The sequence below is a fragment of the Schistocerca cancellata genome, chromosome 5, assembly GCF_023864275.1.
Source record: "Schistocerca cancellata isolate TAMUIC-IGC-003103 chromosome 5, iqSchCanc2.1, whole genome shotgun sequence".
NCBI classification, from domain to species: Eukaryota; Metazoa; Arthropoda; class Insecta; order Orthoptera; family Acrididae; genus Schistocerca; species Schistocerca cancellata.
The window spans coordinates 130,005,532-130,026,261 of NC_064630.1; the positions used below are offsets into that span (position 1 = coordinate 130,005,532).

Genomic DNA, 20,730 nt, shown 5'->3' on the forward strand with positions numbered 1-20,730 from the left:
GTCATCTGCATTGCTTACAATATTGGAGTCAATGGGTTGTGCAATGTCATTAATATATATAAGGAAGAGAAAGGGTCCAAGGATTGAGCCCTGTGGTACACAGGATAGATTAGACATTCTTAGCAATCTTACGATTACTTATTGTAATTAACTGTTATGTTGTGTGTTTAAATAAATTGTAATTTCACGACATTTGGTGATCCTGGGTTTATATGAATCAATAATAATTTCTCTTAATTAATGGATTTTCAATGAAGAAAGCAGACTAAGACAAAATAAAGCTCTTCAGTATCCAATTTATTGTATATTCTTACTGTTTAAATACAAAAACAAAATAAATTAGGCATTTGGGCGGAGATAGAAGATCATATTTTAAATACAATAAAATGAATACTGGTGGCAGTCACATCTTCATTTAGTGGCTGGCAGTCAGTTCACAAGATGAGTACCACCTGCTAGAAAGAAGCAAGCAAAAGGAGTCTTAGTTTCACAGTGTTCAAAAATATGACACAATAAATGCACGAAAAGTATCCAGAATTTTTATGATCTGTCAGTGAAGCTATCAAAGGGCCTAGTAATTCACAATACAATCCTATACATGTATGCACACATTATGTTCTTCCAATGTAATCTGTAAAAAATATGATTTTTCATCAATGTATCAGCCTAAACACATCTTGATTACACATAGTGAACGTGAGAATCTTAAAAAGTTACACAATAATCTAGCTCATTGTGTTCAGAATGCACAACATATCACAGTGAAATTTGTTTTCACCTTTATGTGAAGAGTCAAGCTCTTTAACACTGCTAGACTTTTGTGTACATATACTGTTAATTATTGGATCAGATTATTGTGTCACAATAATGTTAAGTTGAGATTGTATAACAGAAAACTTGACAAAAATGAGAGCAATTACTTTTTAGTTTTGCATGTTCAAAAAAGGAAAATAGTTGCCTGTTTTGTACTAATCGTTCAAGTTTAAGTAGCTGCTACATACACACTGTACATTTAGCAGGATAAACTTCATAGCTTCACTTCATGGTACCTGCAAAAATCTACAGGATGGTGTTGGAATGAATCAATAAGTTCTTTTGCTGAAGATATTATATAAAGCCAGAAGTCTGTTCTATGTGACACTTTTTAAAATATAATGCAAAATGCTTATCTTTATAACTTACTCGCTGTATGTGTGCCTGTCAAATGGGAGTAACAGTTCAGAACCAAAGGTTAATTCCAAAATTTTTTTCTTATGAAAACAAAGCTTAAATAAGCTGTTAAATGTTACTGCTACTTGATCATATATTATTGTTAATAATAATCACCGCTAATGAGTCTTGAAGAATATTGATTATATTACTTACTTTATAATGTCTTTATCAATACTGATGGAAGAGGTTCCTTACTCTTCTCAGAAATTTTCTTCACTCTTTAGGGTCCTGTCCTGTTTCAGTTTGCAGAATTTTTCAATTACTGTTGGTACAGAAAATTCTCCATGTACAATATTGTCTCTGGTGCGAACATTCACAGTTCCTGATGTCTTCTCTTTTTCACCAACCACTGGAAAGAACAAATATATGTTTGCATTAGTTACAGAATCACACATTACTGTGTAATATGAGTGTGTCTTCCATTATGGCACTGCCTTTAATTAAAACAATCATTTCTTTCACATTTTCCTCTATTTTCATGCAAAAATCAATATTTTACACATTTCTTTTATGGCACTAGCCGCCATGTTGATCTTCAGACGGTAAATGTGCATAAAACATTTGCTTCTTTTAGTTAATTCTATGAAGGAAAATAAGTAAATGAACTGTTGCAACATGCTCTAGTCAGGGGCACTGAATTGTCTGGCATCAATGTAGTGTAACAATGTCATACGGAGATAGGTGCTGTCCCTGTGTGACCACGCACTATGAAGTAAGAGGACATATTCAGAGTGCAAGAGTGCTCATTCAGAAAGCTGGTGAAGCAGAAGAAGCCAGCCAGCACTTCTGACAGAAACAAGAAGAGCAGAAATGAACTTATTGCCATCCAATGGAGATACAATATTACACTGCCTATGTTATTCCAAAATTACGATGCAATTTTCCTTTGGACATGCATAAAAGTTGTAACAGGACATCATCCTTTAGCATTACTTTTCCTCAACAGTAATTGTCGATAACAGTATTAGTTTTCAAATTTTGGAAAAGGAATTACTTTATAAAATATTTTAGTTTTGATGTTATAATCGATAAGTACTAGTTCTGAATGTCCAGTAGAAACATTTGAAATTGTGAATTACTGGCACACTTAAAATTTCTATTATTAATTATGTAATTCTGTACTGTTTACTGTGTTTTACTTCTGGGTTCATTTACGAAATAATAATTGAAACTAATAATGTACGGATACTAGTAGAAATTCATTTGTTAAGAAAAATTATAAACCCTTTGGAATAGTGTTATTTCCGCAGAATATGTGAGACGTAAGCATGCCTCTGATGTGATCAGACATCTTTTTGTGCGAACAATTTAATTTCGGTTTTGTTAACGTGAAAAGTCACAATACTGTATGACATACTAAAATTTGAAAAATCAATTTACGTAGATAATGCTATAACAACAATCATCAAATTTATTCAGTTCAAACCAACCATGAGGACCTGATGTGAGATTTCCAGTTTCAAGAATCAGACCCCTAGACAAAAAGAACTGGAGCCATCTCAACATGAAAAGCTAAGTAAACTTGAAAGTTTGCTCCTCTCAAATCTTCACAAAAGACTTTGCTTATTAATTACTTGAACTGGACATTGTTTAATATGTAGATGGAATCAGGAAGGAGGGGGGAGATTACAAAATCCAAAGGAACATAGCACCGTAATTTGGATAATACAGGTACTGCAATATCATATTTATCCACCAAAACCGGACAAGTGACTTTCAAGTAAAATGTCTTGCCTGTTTGGAAATATAGATAATGAATAGGTTGTAGACACATGGCTGACAATATATGGAAGTTTGTGTCTGGCGGTGAGTCGTGCTCTGATAGCCTTATGGTAAGGCAACCGCTCGCAGTAAATGGGATATCCAGGTTCAAGTCCTGGTCCGGCACAAATTTTCATTGTCGTCATTCCATTATACAGATGATGATTGTCCGTATTGGAAATTGTGAATACATTTCATGTACCCAATGGCGATGCCCAGCTACTGTGACCTGTTATCTCTTCCAGAGATGAGTGCTGCTGCAGGAGATGTGCTGACCAGTAGAGTCTTACAAATATCCCCCAAATAAGGCACTCAGTCTCAGACGTACTCTGTTGTCCTCAGTTGCACACCAGTTTTCTCTGTACATAACCCTACCGCAGTGTGTAAGTGATGCCAACCACCACAATTTCCATTTGCTGGCTTCGATTAGAGACTACTGCTGTGCTTGATGGGGTAACCAGCTGTCAACAATGGACTCCGCCTCCAGTAGCAGCACCTGTGATAGGGATTGCAGGCAGATGAATTACTGCCTTCGCACTACTGGGTCTCCCTCTGGAAGACAACTTCCTGCTGGCAACCACTCTCTAAAGAGACACCTGCTCAAGCTCAGGATGGAGGCAACCCAGCATCTCTGTCACTGCACATTCATTCCTGAAATGCTGATCACCACTGAGGGTGGACACAAGCCTTTGAAGTAGATCATGCTTGGAGCTATGGTTTGAGTATGCTCCTTCCCTGCATAGCATTCTATGCTGAAAAAGGGCCAGCAGCCTGGGTGATGTAATCAAACATCAGCTGCGGCACGCACCGCTACTCAGGCATACCTGCTGACTTTGGTTCACCGAACTCTGTGACTCACTACATCATCCTAGGGTCGGCAGCCTTCCCTACAGCAGCGACCGCACCTCTGTACCTAACACGAACAGAAGTCTAATTCAACCAGCGATGTCTTACTAGTTGTCAGTCACTTGATTCCAGTCACCACCACCACTTACAACCCACGTCTTGGCAAAAGAGGTGGCGTTACTTGATGACCTTCACATAGCAGTTTCCTCTGCAATAACAGCGGTCACACCCCAGGCCTCTACTAACTGCATAACTAAAAGTAAAATAATAATAACAACAACGGTAGCACGAATAACAAAACAAGGTGCACGAAAATACAAGAAAACAGCTGCTATTGATACCAGCAGCATTATTGTGACATCTACATGATTACTCTGCAGTTCACATTCAGGTTCTTCACATTGTGTTCATAGAACACTCCATCAGTAAATTACATGATTTAGTTAGTATTCTACATTTTAATGAAAGAAATTACATGAGTTAATTACCTGAAACTGATCCACGATAAAAGTGTTTCAATGAAACACAAACTTTAACATGTTTTCATTTGGTCACTTTTTTGTCTGCCTATCTGTATGGTAAAATTTTGCAACTGATTTATTAACTCCCCGATGAACTAGAAACTAAAAATTTTAATTCAGAACTGGATCACAAGGCAATAGTAATCTGCTTTCTTGTCTGTTCGGTAGGAGTGGGGCTAGGAGGGTTGAAAACGATTGGCAATGCCTAACATCTTGACTGTCCTGCAGGATCATTGTGCTGTGTGGGCAGTTTCAAATGCATTGCAGGTGGTATGCTAACCAGGGATAATATTTTTTAAATCAGTCTAAAAAGTAGAAATTTAATTTCTCCTCGCCTCATACAGTTTCCTAGTCCCATACATACAGTTTTGAAAATTTACGCTAGTGAATTTTTAAAGCCCTATGGCAGTGTTAGTAAGATTTATAACCAAAAAACAAGGAGCACATACAACAGACAATAGCTAGGAGATGAACTATACATGCATCAATTATGTACTGCACGCACACACATTTTTCATTATAAACCTTACACGTATTGTCATAGCCTTGAAAATTTGAGCTTGTGAAGTTTTAATAACTGTCTGTATGGGTGTTAGGAATGTGTATGGGGCTAGGAGAAATTCACGTATATTTTTTAGTCCAACTTAAAAACATGTTATATTAAAAATTTACTAGGGTCATTCAATAATTAAAGACACAAATTGGTCTGGAGGAAAAGGTGTTTATTTTTACAAAATAATACTTTTTCTACTTTTCAAAATAATCCCCTTAAACATTTATGCACTTGCTCCAATGGGCTACAAGCTTTTTTATTCTGGCTGCAAAGAACTCTTTATCTTGATGTTTGAACCAATTTCCCACAAACTTTTTCATGTCCTCGTTCTCCTGGAACCTCTACACATAATGCCTCCTTTAGTGTACCAAACAAATGGAAACCACTAGGTGCTAAATCAGGACTGTCAGGGGGATGAGGTAGTATTTCCCAGCCCATTTTGTCAATGGTTTCACGGGTTAGTTGAGCAATAAGAGGATGTGCGTTGTCTTGCTGGAGAGTCACACCTGTCCTCTGAGATCAACGTCGTCTCTCTCTCATGGCTGGCTTCACCTTGTTTAAAAGCAAATCCGAGATTTTTTTAAAAAAACTGGACCTTCAGCATCAAAAATCACCACCAACATGACTTTTCCTGCTAATGCTTGGTTTTTGAATTTTTTCTTGACAGGTGAGTTGGTGTGCTTCCACTCCATGGTTTGTCTTCTTGATTCTGGATCACAATAGTGAACCCAAGTTTCATCATAAGCTAAAATTTTGTTGAGGAAGTGCTCACCTTCTCTTTAATAATGTTCCTTTAGCTCTGTGCACACTCTCAACCTTGTTTCCTTGTGTTGCCATGCCAACTCCTTTAGAACTCATCTTGCACATGTTTCACGGTACTTCAGCTTGTTACAGATAATGTTATCAACTGTACCAGTACTAACTTGGACTTCATCAACTATCATTTTTACAGTCACACTGCGGTCGACACAAATAATATGATCAATTTGACTGTCAAGTGAGGGAGTCGAAACTGCAACTAGTCGGCCAGAATGGTGTCCGTCAGTCACTGAGTCGTGATCATTTTTGAACTGCTCTACCCACTTGTAAAAATTAGCATGATTCATACAACCTTCACCATAAACTTAACACATTCTACAGTATATATTCACTGGTTTCTCGCCTTCAGCAAGTAAAAACAGAATAACAGAATGGACGTTTCAAGTGGACTCACCATCTTGAAATGTATTTTTGAGGTTATAACAAAACAATGTTGATGCATCAGCTGATCAGGGCTCATCCCAGTGATGCAAACTGTAAGCCATAAAAGTACCAAACTTTCCCTACTAACAATTTTTTCCCCAGACTAATTTGTCTCTTTAATTATTGAATGACACTCGTATCTTTACATAAACAATTACTTTTATTTTGTTTTATAATATTTTGGATTATGTTAAGTTGATTACGTGGCCCTATCTTATTTTGTTAAAGGTCATTGGTTCCCATGATATCCAGTGGACAAAATTTTGGATGGTTGGTACTTTAGTAGCCATATGAATGCGCTTACGTAATTTCTACAAGTTGATCAGTTCGCCAACGGATAGCATGTCAACTCAAAAGAGCTTATTTAATTCTGAAAACTGTCATTTTTTCCACAATTTTCTCAGTTGGGATATTTTTTTATCCTTGGATACTGGAAATTACAACACACACACACACACACACACACACACACACACACACACACTATTCAGAAAGACTTTTATGCACCAAAGTTTTATAATAAGTTCACAAAATACAGCTGGGAGTAGTTTTTTTTAATTGTCTGATGATGAATCAACAGATAAATACCACACAAGGAGCAGTAAAAAATAGCTCCTCTCTAAGAAAACATTTAGCCAAACGCATCACTAGTGCATAAGTGCAAAATTAGAGACAGAGAACATACACAGTACACAGCAAAAGGTATAAATTTATGTGAAGGGAAGAATGGCAGAAAGGACACTTCAGATGAGAGTGGTGAGTATAAGGCTTCACTGTGTGTCTCTCCTCTCTCAAATTTACTGCATATGATGCTGCGCTAACAATGCAAAATTTAATTTTGTTCCCACACTTTGTGCATTTATTCGGCATATAGATAGATCATGAAACACATTTAAATAAGTAGCTCAAATGCTCACTAATGTACTTACGTAAAATTATTTTTTCTAAATTTTATCCTACAGTAAATACCACAAACTGAATTTTTTTCCTGTGTAACCAGATTCAACATTATCTGTAGGAATATTGACACACTGAAAAGTAGAAACCTGAAAAGACCTATCACAGTGTTATAATCCCCACTGTAAATTGTAGCTGTAACAGGTACACACTAAGGAGATGAAAGTCATGGGCCACCTTCTAATATTGTGTCAGACCACCTCTTCCTCAACGTAGTTCGTCAACGGAATGTGGCATGTACTCAACAAGTTGCTGGAAGCCCCTCCAGGAATACTGAGCCATGCTGGCTTTACAGCCATCCATAACTGCGAAAGTGTTGCCAGTGCAGGAGTTTGTACACAAATGACCTCTAGATTATATCCCATCAATCTTTGAAGGGATTCATGTCGGACTATTTAGGTGGCCAAAATATTCACTATAAATAACTAGAATATTCTTCAAATCAACAGCGAATGATTTTGGCCTGGTGATAGGGTGCATTGTCATCCATAAAAATCCAATTGTTGTTTGGGAACATGAATGGATAAATGGTCTCCAAGTAGCTGAACATAACCATTTCAAATCAATTATCAGTTCAGCTGGATCAGAGTACCCAGTCCATTCCATATACACACAGGCCACACCATTATGGAGCCACCACCCACTTGCACAGTGCCTTGCTTACAACTGGTGTCCACGGCTTTGTGGGGTCTGCATCACACTCAAATCTTATCATCAGGTCTTACCAATGGAAATCAGCACTCAGCTGACCAGGGCATGATTTTCCAGTCATCTAGGTTCTGATATGGTCACAAGCCCAGGAAAGGCACTTCAGGGAATGATGTGAAGTTAGCAAAGGCACTCACGTCGGCAATCTGCTGCCGTAGCCCATTAACGTCAAAACTTGGCCAAACGCCACTGTTTTCAGTTGTTAACTGAAGGCCAATGGCCACTGCGTTGTCTGTAGTGAAAGATAATGCCTAAAATTGTGATATTCTTGGCACAAGCTAGACACTGTGTATCTCAGAATACTGAATTCCCCTACCATTGAAAATGGAATGTCCCATGCATCTGGCTCCAACTAGCATTTGTTTTGGTCTATTAATTCTTGTAATGTGCCCATAATCAAGTGAGAAACCTTTTCACCTGAATCACCTTAATACAAATGACAGCTCCACTAATGCACTGCCCTTCTATACCTCATGTATGTGATACTACAGCCATCTATATATGTGCATATTGCTATCCCATGACTTTTGTCACCTCAGTCTACATCTATTAATTGAAGCAAAAAAGGAATTAATACAAACAAGTCACAGTTTCTGGGGAGAAGAGAGGAAAACAGTCTGCAGCATAAGGGTTGTCATGAAGTTTTAATTATCAGTTTGGGGTGGGAGATTTATATAGTTAATCTTTTGTTTGTTTCCATGTGTGACTTCCTATCCCCTAAAATTCCTGCACTACAGCATTATAGCACACTGCTAGAAGAGTCAAAACAAAATGGTGCAGGCCACCATACAGATGAGATAGGCTGCAGGATTGTTTTGCCTTTTCTAGGGGTTTCATACAATACTGCAGCGCAGGGATTTCAGTGGATATGAGGACTGCAGTTATGCAAGATGTGACCAAAAAGTAACATGATTTTTTTCATTTTGTAGGCTTTATACACCTAATTTCAAAAAATATGTTTTTACCTGATTGGTACACACATTCCTGATGTATATTTGCATTTTCAACTGTTTTGAATATCTAACTTATTGTTGATAGTTGCAAAGGTTACACATGCTTTTAAGTGCTACCATTGACGAACTAACAGAATCACTGAAGGAGCTGAACACAATAACGAAAAGTGAGTTCCAGAAGTGGTTCCAAGATTGGAGAAAGTGTTGGCACAACTGTATAATATCTGAGGAGGATTACTTTGTAGAGGATAAAGTTGATGTTGATTAATAAATGAAGATTATCTAAGAAAAATGAAAATTCCCATTACTTTTGATCATACATTGTACATACACAAACAAACACGACTCTTCTTTTTTCAGGATTATAGAATAAAACTTTATGACCACCCTCGAACAATTTCCACTTTATCAATGGACTGGGCCATTTTTGTTTGGCTTCTCTAACGGCATGCTACAGTTCTGTGGTATGGGATTTCAAGGTGTAGCAAGCTGGTAGTAATGTGCCTGTACACATACAAATTAATTATGGAATTTTATTTCAACTGTAAAACAAATCTTTACTTTTTTTGAATATTACTGTTATTACTTGACCCTTCAGGTCAGCTGGTTTTGGGGCTGGATTTTTTGAGTCTTTCTGGAACACATTACGATTGCATAATGGGGAATGTTGATATTTTTCTGTTTAAGAAGGAGATATGTGATTAAGTTTAGGGTCTGATGTTCCATTGATGTTGAGGTCAAGAGAGATTAAGTACAAAATTGAACACAACAACAATGGGGGGAAGGAAATTGAAAGCATCCTTTTCAAGGTAAATGTCTGGCATTTGCCAAACTGGAATAAGGTAAACCAAGAAAAATCTGAACCTTGAAGGCCAGAAAGTGATTAGAGCACCACACCTCCTGAATTTTTTTATTATCTGACACGGTCATTTCTGGGGATATGCAGTCTACTGGGTTAAAGCTGTGGATTCAGAAAAATCCTCAATAGTCATGACTGCAAATATAATTTTATTGATTACTAGTCTCAGCATATCTAAAAGCCATCTTCAGATCGTAACAAAATACACTGATTAGTGTACTGCTGCCAAATGGTGGGAGACAATTTTTGTGAGTGGGATCATTTGTTATACAGTCAAATGGAACAGTGATGTGAATTACCCCACAATAGAAGTGCTCATGCAAAGGTCTTTGTCTGCCATAACACGGGCACTTCCTTCTCCAGTGAGGCTTGTGTCGCAAGCAACATATGATGTTTATGTTCACATATGGAGGTTACATAGGACTAGTTTCTAGTGTGGAACAGGCATCTCATTCTACAGAGTCAATAAGTCACTGCTTCTGATGTTACTTTAGAATAATAATGTGGCAAGCATGACCTCAGTGTCCGCATATGTTAACTTTCTGGTTCTGTTAGTGTGCATTACAAATGATGATCTTTTACTCTGGGATAATTTATATCACTGTTCCACTGGATTGTACAACAAACGATCTTGCTCACACAAAGTATGACAACATGCCCCCCCCCCCCCCCCCCCCCCGCCAATCATGTTATATGTTTGCTAGTTACTGTAGTTAGAGCCAACAACAAACTTCATGAGATGATAATTATACTATGTGGCTGCTGTCACTGCACCCAGCTATCCATGGGGAAAAGATTTGGGTTTAATATACGGGGTGTTTATAAATGAATATCGGGGTTTTTAATGCTTTATAATATTTATTATTAAACTTGCAGTTATAAATGATATGTCAAATGAAAGAGCAACTCAAACAGTTGTGTTTGGCACCAGTGCAAATGCACAGCGTGCAATGTTTACGCTGCAATCCACTAGACAGCGGTAGTAGTGAATATGGCGACTAGTGAACAGAAAGTGTTTTGTGTTTTGCAGTTTGCAAAGACCGAATCTGTAGTTACTGTACAACGTGCGTTCCGGCTGAAGTTTGGTTGTGATCCTCCAAGTGATAACATTTGTAGATGGTATCATCAATTTGAAGATACCGGCTGCCTTTGTAAAGGAAAGAGTACAGGACGACCAAAAGTTAGTGAAGAGACTGTTGAGCGAGTGAGAGAGTCATTCACTCATAGCCCAAAGAAATCAGTCCGGAAGGCTAGTCGTTAATTACAAGTTCCCATGTCAACTGTTTGGAAAGTTTTAAGAAAACGTGTACAACTATGTCCTTACCGTTTACAGTTATTACAGGCTCTAAAGCTGGCACACCATGAATTACATGCCAACTTTGCAAACGAAATGTTGTTTCATGATGACGAAGATTTTCTGCATCATGTTGTCTTCAGTGATGAATTGACCTTTCACCTTAGTGGACATGTTAACACTCACAATGTGCGCATCTGGGGCTCAGAAAAGCCTCACGAGGTGGTACAAATGCAACGAGATTCCCCTAAAGTGACTGTTTTTGTGTCGTATCCTGGCGGAAAGTTTCTGGGCCTTTCTTTTTTGGTGAACCTGCTGTAACTGGCACTTCTTACCTTGACACACTAGAGCAATGGCTCTTCCCTCAGTTGGAAGATGAGCCAGAGAACTTCATTTTCGAGCAAGACAGTGCGCCACCTCACTGGCGTAGTAAAGTACCCGACTGGTTGAACTTCACTGTACCCAAGCGCTGGATAGGCCACAAGGGGCCCAATGACAGGGCTTGCTTTGCTTGGCCTCCACGTTCACCCGACCTAATGCCATGCAATTTTTTCCTTTGGGGCTTCATCAAGGGTTGTGTGTATGTGCCTCTGCTACCAGCAGACCTCCCTGAATTAAGAAATTGGGAAGAACTCGGCTATAGACTTTGTGTGTGCCTTGTGACAAATGATGCTCACATTGAACATTTGTAAGGTTCTTGGTAAAACTGTTTGAGTTGCTCTTTCATTTGACATATAATTTATAACTGTATGTTTAATATAATAAATATTATAAAGCATTAAAACCCTGATATTCATTTAAAAACACCCTGTATGATTGTCCATGAGGTTACAACTCTAACAGCTGTCTGAAGACATCCCTACAAGAGATACAAGGATGCACCTTACACAGTATTCTTATTGTAAAGATGCCCTGCAGTGGTGTGTGAGGAGGTAGTTTAAGGGCACAGTGAGCAGTGTCTTGCTTTACTGCCCTGTAGGCTTTTTACTTGATGTGCTTCTGATAAGAAATTGTGCTTTGTCTTTCATAAAATGGGGTTTGTATCAATCAAGAATTTCAACTAGCAATAACAGAATATTTTGTACTAGATACTTACATACATGATTTTATACAATTGTAAGAAATACAAATCCACCATTCATTTGAACATGTGTGGTAACCAATATACAGGTATTTAATTTCACTATGTAAATAATTAATGAGTAAATGAGACCACCCATCACACAGTGGAGGCATTGACTGTTTTCACTGAAAAGTTAAAGTGAATGGTTGGAGACCACAACATTTATCCATGTTCATGACCTTCACATAGTTCAGCATTCCTTGCCTCAATAACATATTTGACATCCATTCACTCATCCTCCTGGTCAGCCTCACTAACTGCCCTGTAATTGATAGCTAGTACTACTTAAATACTCATTATTGTGGTCTTGGTAGCCTTTCCCCTCACCCACTTTCTCTGAACTGTATTTGTGAGCATTTACAGAATACAGTATTTCTTGATTTTCTGAAAGATATAAATTCTTGTTTGCAGTAATCCTGCAGCACTGTTTCAGATAGGCTTCTAGATTTCCTTTATTTGATTATTCAATACACATTGTCTAGTATGCTAAAGCCATCATTCAATGAACTGATACCTGATAAGCTTTCCCTGCCACTCACAAATCTTGTCAATAGTGCTACCACAGGAATTCACTGAGAAATTTCACCACAACGATAGTATTCTAATGATTTAATATCTTTGAATTAAATTTTTTAGGCAATTAGTGAGGCAGTGCAGTTGGCAAGGCAATGTGAGAAGTGGGGCTCAAATTACCATAATTAAGGCAATCCTGATTTAGGTTTCATCATTTTCCTCGATTGCTTTAGCAAGGTGGCCACAAGTTTCTCTGATTTAAATTCCCTGATATTTCCCTGATTTCCAGAGAAGTTCCAGCATTTTGAGATCTCAAAAATATGTAAGGACATCTGTATCCCCCCCCCCCGTGTGAGCAAAAATCTAACATCAACGTCTTTTCTGCTGAACTGTGTTTACATACAGAAAGCAAACAAAATGGTACATGTGTTTATTTAAGACTACTGATGTTATTTTATTTCAATACAATGAAACACACTTGGCGACAAAAATTTACATTTCCTTGGCATCGCAAGGCAGACTTATAATACTTTCACTGTTTTTAGAAGTGGTCTCTCAAAAAAAGTAGACCTCTTGAAAGAAGTGTATAAGCCAGAGAAAAGTTGTGTAAACTAACAGGTGACCGCCAATAAAATGTTGGTCCTACTGTGTTACTCTTATTGTGTTATTACTCACAGTGTTAAGCCTATTATTTTACAGGTATTGTGTGATTTTTCTTTCGTGAAATATAAGAGCACTTAGGGTACAAACTGCCGGTGACTGCCACAATTCTCTTCTTCTTATTGTCCATACTTTCTAATATATAAAAAACTTTCGAAGTGACAAAATACACTACAATAAATAAAACATATATACAATGCTGCACGGTACAATGTACAGGGTGGTCCAAAAGTCCGGAAACACCCTGATAAAATCCAAATGGAGTAGCAAACAAGGAAATAGAGTCCCTACACACGAGGAAAGGGAAGGGGGAAACTTTATAGGCTATGCCACCAACATGGCGGCCATCTTGAAAGCCGCCATCTTGGATTCAACTCCAAAATATCAAACGGGAATGTGCTCATGTGACATATCAAACAGACAGAGAATTTCACCAGAAAAACAATGCCGTTGTTATTTTAAACATAGCTTTATTCATTCTTGGGTTATAGCCAATTACTTGCGGCAGCAGGGGGCCGCTCGGGAGCGTGAGTATTACGTACTGAGAAGTCATAAAATGGAGTCTGAAACTGTGCAAAGTGACTATCCCATGCCTGATATGTTACAGGTGTTTAACTGTTAGGTATCATTTACTCATGCTAACGTTTTAATCAATGGTTATCTGAGGTTATTGGATGAAGAAGTGTTTCCCTCATTGTTAAGGGAGGATGGAACATTTCCGGAATTCTTCCATCGTGATGGAGCCCCACCACATTATGGGAACAATGTGTGAGCATACCTGGATGTGCAGTTCCCTCAAAAGTGGATTGGTCCTAGGGAGTGGCCTCCACGTTCACCAGATTTGACTCCTTTGGATTTTTATCTTTGGGGTCATGTCAAAGCAATGGTTTATCCTGTGAAAATACGGGATTGGCATCATCTAAAGCAGTGCATTGTTGATGCGTGTGGTCAAATTCAGCCAGATGTGTTGGTCAAAGTTCATCAGGACTGGGTTCGGAGGATAGAATTAACAATCCAACATAATGGACAACATATCCAGCCATTCCTATGACTGTTGGTGATCTCTCGGGACTGTGTAACATCAGCGTAATGCCTCTTCGGCACATAACACACATGCTGCCGAGCGTCCCACCACTGCCACATGTAACTGGCTATAACTGGAGAATGAATAAAGCTACATCTAAAATAACAACGGCATTGTTTTTCTGGTGAAATTCTCTATCTGTTTGATATGTTACATGACCATATTCCCATATGAAATTTTGGAGTTGAATCCAAGATGGCAGCTTTCAAGATGGCCGCCATGTTGGTGGCATAGCCTATAAAGTTTCCCCCTTCCCGTTCCTCGTGTGTAGGGAGTCTGTTTCCTTGTTGGCTACTCCATTTGAATTTTATGAGGGTATTTCCGGACTTTTGGGCCACCCTGTACTTGTGGCAAGACAGTCGCAATTCCTGAAATCTATAGCCTGTGGCCTCTGGCCTGCCATGGAGCACCATGGTGAGACTAAATCTGATGGGCAGGGCCTGCAGATTAGTGGGAAACAGTGGGCTTCAGATCAGCAGGCCCGATCCATTAGAGATACACACAGAAATCGCCTGTGGTTTTGGCCCACCCTGAAAATCCACTAGTGTGGCCAGTTATTCATGAGCCACAGACACCATGTTGATTAAAAGAGACTGTGGTGATCAATCCATGCAACAAATAACTTGTCCAAACACTCTGAGAATCAATAATATTGAGGGTAGGTAGCAACTCACTGTAAATATGATCGCTGAACGGCAGACAAGTATGTAGAAAAGACAACCACATTCTGAGAACTAAATTTTCGGCCATGGCCTTCATCAGGAAATTGGAATGCACACATGCATTCACACAATCATGAGGGACAACTCATGCACACATGCCTGTCATCTACATCTGCTGAGTCAACAATCTCTGCGGATCAGATCCAAAGAAACCACTCCTCAGACCTCCCTACTTATTGACAGCAGCTGCTAGGGTAGTGGCAAGAAATGGTGGCAGCACTGACTGCAAGCTGAGGGGAGTGGTAGGAAGGGGAGAAGTAAGAGGAATGAGGAAGCAGGGAAGCAATGCATGTACTCAGCTACACCAGGCCAGCGATGATGCATGACATCTCGGTAAACAAACCATTTCATTCAAAAAAACGAGATTTTCCAGTTTTTTCCCCTTAATTTCGCTGACACGTTTGAAATAATAATAATAATAATAATAAAAAAATAAAATAAAATAAAGGATATGTCAAAATGGTTTCTCTAATAAGGCACAAATTTAACTTCCCCATCCTTTCCGAAGTGAATTTGACTTTATCTCTAATTACTGTAACACTGATAGGATATCAAATTCTAACCAACATTAAGTCATTCATTATATTATGTATATGTGATTTCATACAACAATAATGTAGTGTATGCCAAAGTGAGACTCTGAACGAAGACCACACACCTGAACAATATTCAAAGGTGGGATGTGTAAGTGATCTGCAAGCATTCTCTTTTGTGGACCAACTGCATTTTCCCAGTATTCTGCCAATGAACTGAACTCTGCCACATGCCTTACACATGACAAAAACTACGTGATCATTCCATTTCATATACCTACACACTGTTATATGCAGGTTTCAGGCACACATCATTATCCACATTAAGATAGTAGCTCTCTTCTGTTTTCTAAAATTCACAGAGGCTCACCAGAAAACCTTACTAGACTAGCATTCCTTGGAAAGCTTTTGCGGGATTTTGAAAGTAGGAAAGCAGTATTGCAACTTTTACTTTGCATTGTGAGGTATGCAGAAACAGTACACCTGATAACAGCACTGCCTACAATGATGAGCAAGAATACTACAAATGAATAGTACAAAATCACTGGAGGAGAAAAAAAAAAAAAAAAAAAAAAAAAAATGTGTGTGTGTGTGTGTGTGTGTGTGTGTGTGTGTGTGTGTGTAGGGGGGGGGGGGGGGAGAATGCAGTAAAAAGTCAACCAAAAGTTTTGTTTTCTCTCTTTTCACTAAATATCACAGCCATGGCACAACTATTATATTTCCATTTACATGTAGCCATGTTAATTTTTGTCTTCATTCCATATTTTTGCCTTTTTAATGATATCACATTATGGGAAAAAAGTGTACAATTTTTGGGCCAACTGAATCCCTTGGTACCGGACACTGGCTTCATCCTGTGACGTAATGTATTGTGTCGCATGACATCATATGCGTGCAAACAGAAAGAGAACAGAACACTGACAATTTTTTTGTACATATATTATTTTTTGGAATGTATGTTGTGATGACAGACTGATACAAGTAAGTATTGTAGCCCAAAGTGTAAGTTACAATGAAAGGTGACAAGCTAACTGTGAACTGGCTAAGCCAACTAATGTGAATATGAAATATTACTTGGTTATAATAGAAGGAAACATTCCATGAAGGAAAAATATACCTAAAAACAAAGATGATGTGACTTACCAAATGAAAGTGCTGGCAGGTTGACAGACACACAAACGAACACAAACATACACACAAAATTCAAGCTTTCGCAACAAACTGTTGCCTCATCAGGAAAGAGGGAAGGAGAGGGAAAGACGAAAGGATGTGGGTTTTAAGGGAGAGGGTAAGGAGTCATTCCAGTCCCGGGAGCGGAAAGACTTACCTTATGGGGAAAAAAGAACGGGTATACACTCGCGCACACACACACATATCCATCCACACATATACAGACACAAGCAGTGATGTCTGCTTGTGTCTGTATATGTGTGGATGGATATGTGTGTGTGTGCGAGTGTATACCCGTTCTTTTTTCCCCCATAAGGTAAGTCTTTCCGCTCCCGGGACTGGAATGACTCCTTACCCTCTCCCTTAAAACCCACATCCTTTCGTCTTTCCCTCTCCTTCCCTCTTTCCTGATGAGGCAACAGTTTGTTGCGAAAGCTTGAATTTTGTGTGTATGTTTGTGTTCGTTTGTGTGTCTGTCGACCTGCCAGCACTTTCATTTGGTAAGTCACATCATCTTTGTTTTTAGGTATATGAAATATTACTTGTGGTGACAAAAAGATCTGTAGCACTGCCCAAAGTCTAGGTTAGGTGGACAGGTCACAGTTTGGTTGACAGTTTACAAAGTGGTATCTAAGGTTTCGGTTAATCACAATTTTTCGAAGACAAAGCTTTACAATGGATGTGAATACGCTGTTACAATCAAATACAATTTCTTCTAGTTTCAATAGAAGTATACTCACCCATAATAAAATTATACTGGGACAATTGTGCATTTCTTATTTTCTTATTCATTGTATCACCTGGATCTACGTCCACATCACACAGGAAGCCTGAATTATAAATCTCTTTCTGCACCTTTAAATAAAAGGATATGATTAATGTGGCAGCAACATTTCCCCAAATCCATATAAGAACTAAATACAATAAATTTTTTGGTGGTACTGTTATTAGCATTAGACAATAATAAGAAAAAGGTAACACTTACATTCATAATGAACAGGCATCACAATACATGTAGTGCACAAGCCTCTAAGAGGCAGTACTATATGTCAACAGACGCAAACCTAATTAAGATACCATAAAAAACAAGGAAGGGAAGGTATGTGCGACCATACATTTCAATGTCCATTGTCATTTCCAATAACATTTTGTAAAACTTAACAGTGCTTACCAACATACCATCTCTGACACTTCTCCTTTCATCCTAGTCCTCACTACAAGTGGATACCTCTCACCCTGGGGTCTTGAGTGCCTTCTTTCTTAACCTTCTCCATCTCACCCTTCTCGAGGAAGGAACCGTTAGTTCACAAAGCTACACAGTGTGTCACTTACATTTTTATACAAGCCTATCAAAAGTATTCTACACTTCACCACCTCAAAGTAATTACTGGTCACCAATTCTGTTCTATAATTTATTAGTAGTCTGATTGAATTTTCCTTTGATACATTTAAACAGACTGAATGCGTTGTAATGTTATATAATTTGCACAAACATTTTGACCATTTTTAACAATGGCCAGAACACTTGTCTATATAACAACAAGATGATGCAGTCACATACATGGTGATATTTACTGAAGAAAGAAAACTTAGTAGAGGTGAAGAGGTGTGGAGAGAGAGAGAGAGAGAGAGAGAGAGAGAGAGAGAGAGAGAGAGAGCAATCAGGAAGCAAGACGTAACGAGTTGGACGGTCCTTGCTAAATTTCTATTTATTCATTGTATAATTGTATTTCCCTTGGCCTTTCATCTTATTTGCTGGACAAAAGAAAACCTGGTCTTTCTTCGGTCAAATGTTTGTATGTAACAAAAAACAAATGTTTGTGTGTAACAAAAACATGACTCCCCATAAACTGCACAATAGATTTTTGTCCAAATTTTCACAGCCAAACAAAGAGTGAGAAATATCAAATGGGGTAACAAACTGACAATTGTGAGATCTAGTTCTGCAGAAAAAAATATTTAATTGCTTGAAAAATATCTGGATAATTAGGAAAAACTTAAAGAGTTATTTGAAGGAAAATAGACTATGGATTCGTGTCTGAATTTTCATAGCCAAACAAAGGAGGGGAAAATGGACAAATGGGGCACCAAATAGATTACAGTGAGGTGTAGTTTTGCAGGAAAAGATTTAACTGTGCAAACGAAATTATGATAACTAAGAAAAGTTTAGTGATTTGAGAGAGAATTGAAATGTTTCATGAACTGCTGTTGCTACCTATGTAAATGTTGCAGAAAACTATCCTCTTGAGTTATTACATGCACTTATTGATTTGACATCAGAGAGTGAGTAGCAGCTGCTTCACATTCATCCAACAAATGCACAGTGCAGTGCATGGAACCAGCAGGAGCTTGAAGAACTGGCTGGAAAAGCTTTTAAAGTTTGCCCCATCAATATTTACTCTGAAAAGTCAGAGGATACAGGAAAGCCAGTGCTGTAAAAGCATCATAAACAACAAACCAATGAATGTGATGAAATCAGTATTTTAGTTGGCACCCAAGGTGGTGGTTGTGGTGGTGGTATGTATAGGGCACTCAGCGACGAGATCATCAGTGCCTGTAGTCAATTCAAAGAGTACAACTGTGGTTATCGGTTGTTAGAAGCATGCAACAGAACATACATTTTAAAATGGAATCTACAGTGATCTTGGGACTCTCTCACTCACACTTTCACATAAAACATCAAAATATAATACATACACTATAACCACACAATATCTACAATAGTGGAAAAAGGAACTGTGCTTGCACAATCAATTAGAAAATAAATGCTGAAGCAACCACCTAGAAACACATTAAACCCTTCTACCAACAACGCTATTGAGAAGACCAGACATCACACAGAAGTTTAAAACACGAACCACATCTGATTCATTACCACGTAAAATAGAGGGAAGGTCAACTGGTTAAAGGGTTATGGGCCTCATGGCTTGGTGTAAAACACTTTCAGTTACAACATGGCATACAGAAACCTGTATATCACAAGCATTTCATACCTGTAGGTCTTCCTTCCGAAGGAGGAATTCATGTGTCAGAGGACAGTGCCCTGTTGAAGAGGCATTATAAGTTATTGCTCCCATTGCAGTGGCCTGAATGAGGAATTCTATGGTCATGTTATTGGTCTCCTGGGCCTCAGCTTATTGCTCCCCAACCCTAAGCACTCCACTTTACACAAAAGCATGATGATGTGTCTCAATAGCAAGGTAACTAACTACATGGACAGGGGCAGCACATTCAGAAACTGTAACTTCCAAACAGGTATCCTCAGCTGCTGCATCTGCTGCTTCATTACCCTGAATACCCAGCAGAATGACACATCCTTTCCCTGCCTATGTAAGTGGAAAAGGGTATTGTGAATCAACTGAAGATACTTCTTGGCTAGATACACATGATCAACAGCATGAAGGGCACTTAGGGAGTTGGTGCAGATGAGGATTTGGTATCAGGAAGGCACTGCCAGCACCTGAGTTATGTGGAGGGTAACATTTCAGTTACTGCCAGTCTCATCAATGGCACATCAGGTGAAATTGTCAAGATTCACTACACACATCAAGCTCAGCTTTATGAAAGTTAACAAGCTCTGGAAGTTCTCATTTGCTTCGACGATCCTTTCAACATTTCAACTAATGATAAACATCTTTATGCAATTCAATCTATAGTTGTTTATTATGATGGCAAATAAAAGACAAAAATCAAGGGACTTCAACTGCCTTTGACCCTGAGCTGGGCGATAATTGCTCACAAGTAGCAAGGACTCACTTTGCCTTCAGGTGCGGTCTACTGGGGCAGATGAATATTCAATATTGGTCAAGTGCAGATGATGTTGAGCAGATTTCGATCTTTGGACTCCGATATTGATGAAGGCAGAAGTTGTTGAAGAGTATGCGCATTTGAGAGGCCTTCCACTGTTTGATGCAAAGCAGCTCTTTACAATGGAAAGATTTCCTACAACTATGATTGAGCTGCTCTTTGACTATGACAACAGTGAAAATGAAGACCAATGATAACAAGAATGAATAAGT

At 38.5% G+C, this 20,730-nt stretch overlaps 1 protein-coding gene across 4 annotated transcripts in view; it reads right to left on the reverse strand.

Annotated features, from left to right (window-relative positions):
• Positions 1-276: 276 nt before the first annotated feature.
• LOC126188233 (threonine--tRNA ligase 1, cytoplasmic) overlaps positions 277-20,730 on the reverse strand; it is a 161,670-nt gene continuing 141,216 nt past the window's right edge. For all 4 annotated transcript variants that reach the window (XM_049929789.1, XM_049929787.1, XM_049929786.1 and 1 more), the window contains 3 exons: positions 17,452-17,566; positions 1,366-1,561; positions 277-455 (listed from right to left, as the gene is read on the reverse strand). In XM_049929789.1, the coding sequence (XP_049785746.1) occupies positions 1,413-1,561; positions 17,452-17,566 (264 nt within the window). In that variant the 3' untranslated portion in view covers positions 277-455; positions 1,366-1,412. The remainder of the gene's footprint in view (positions 456-1,365; positions 1,562-17,451; positions 17,567-20,730) is intronic.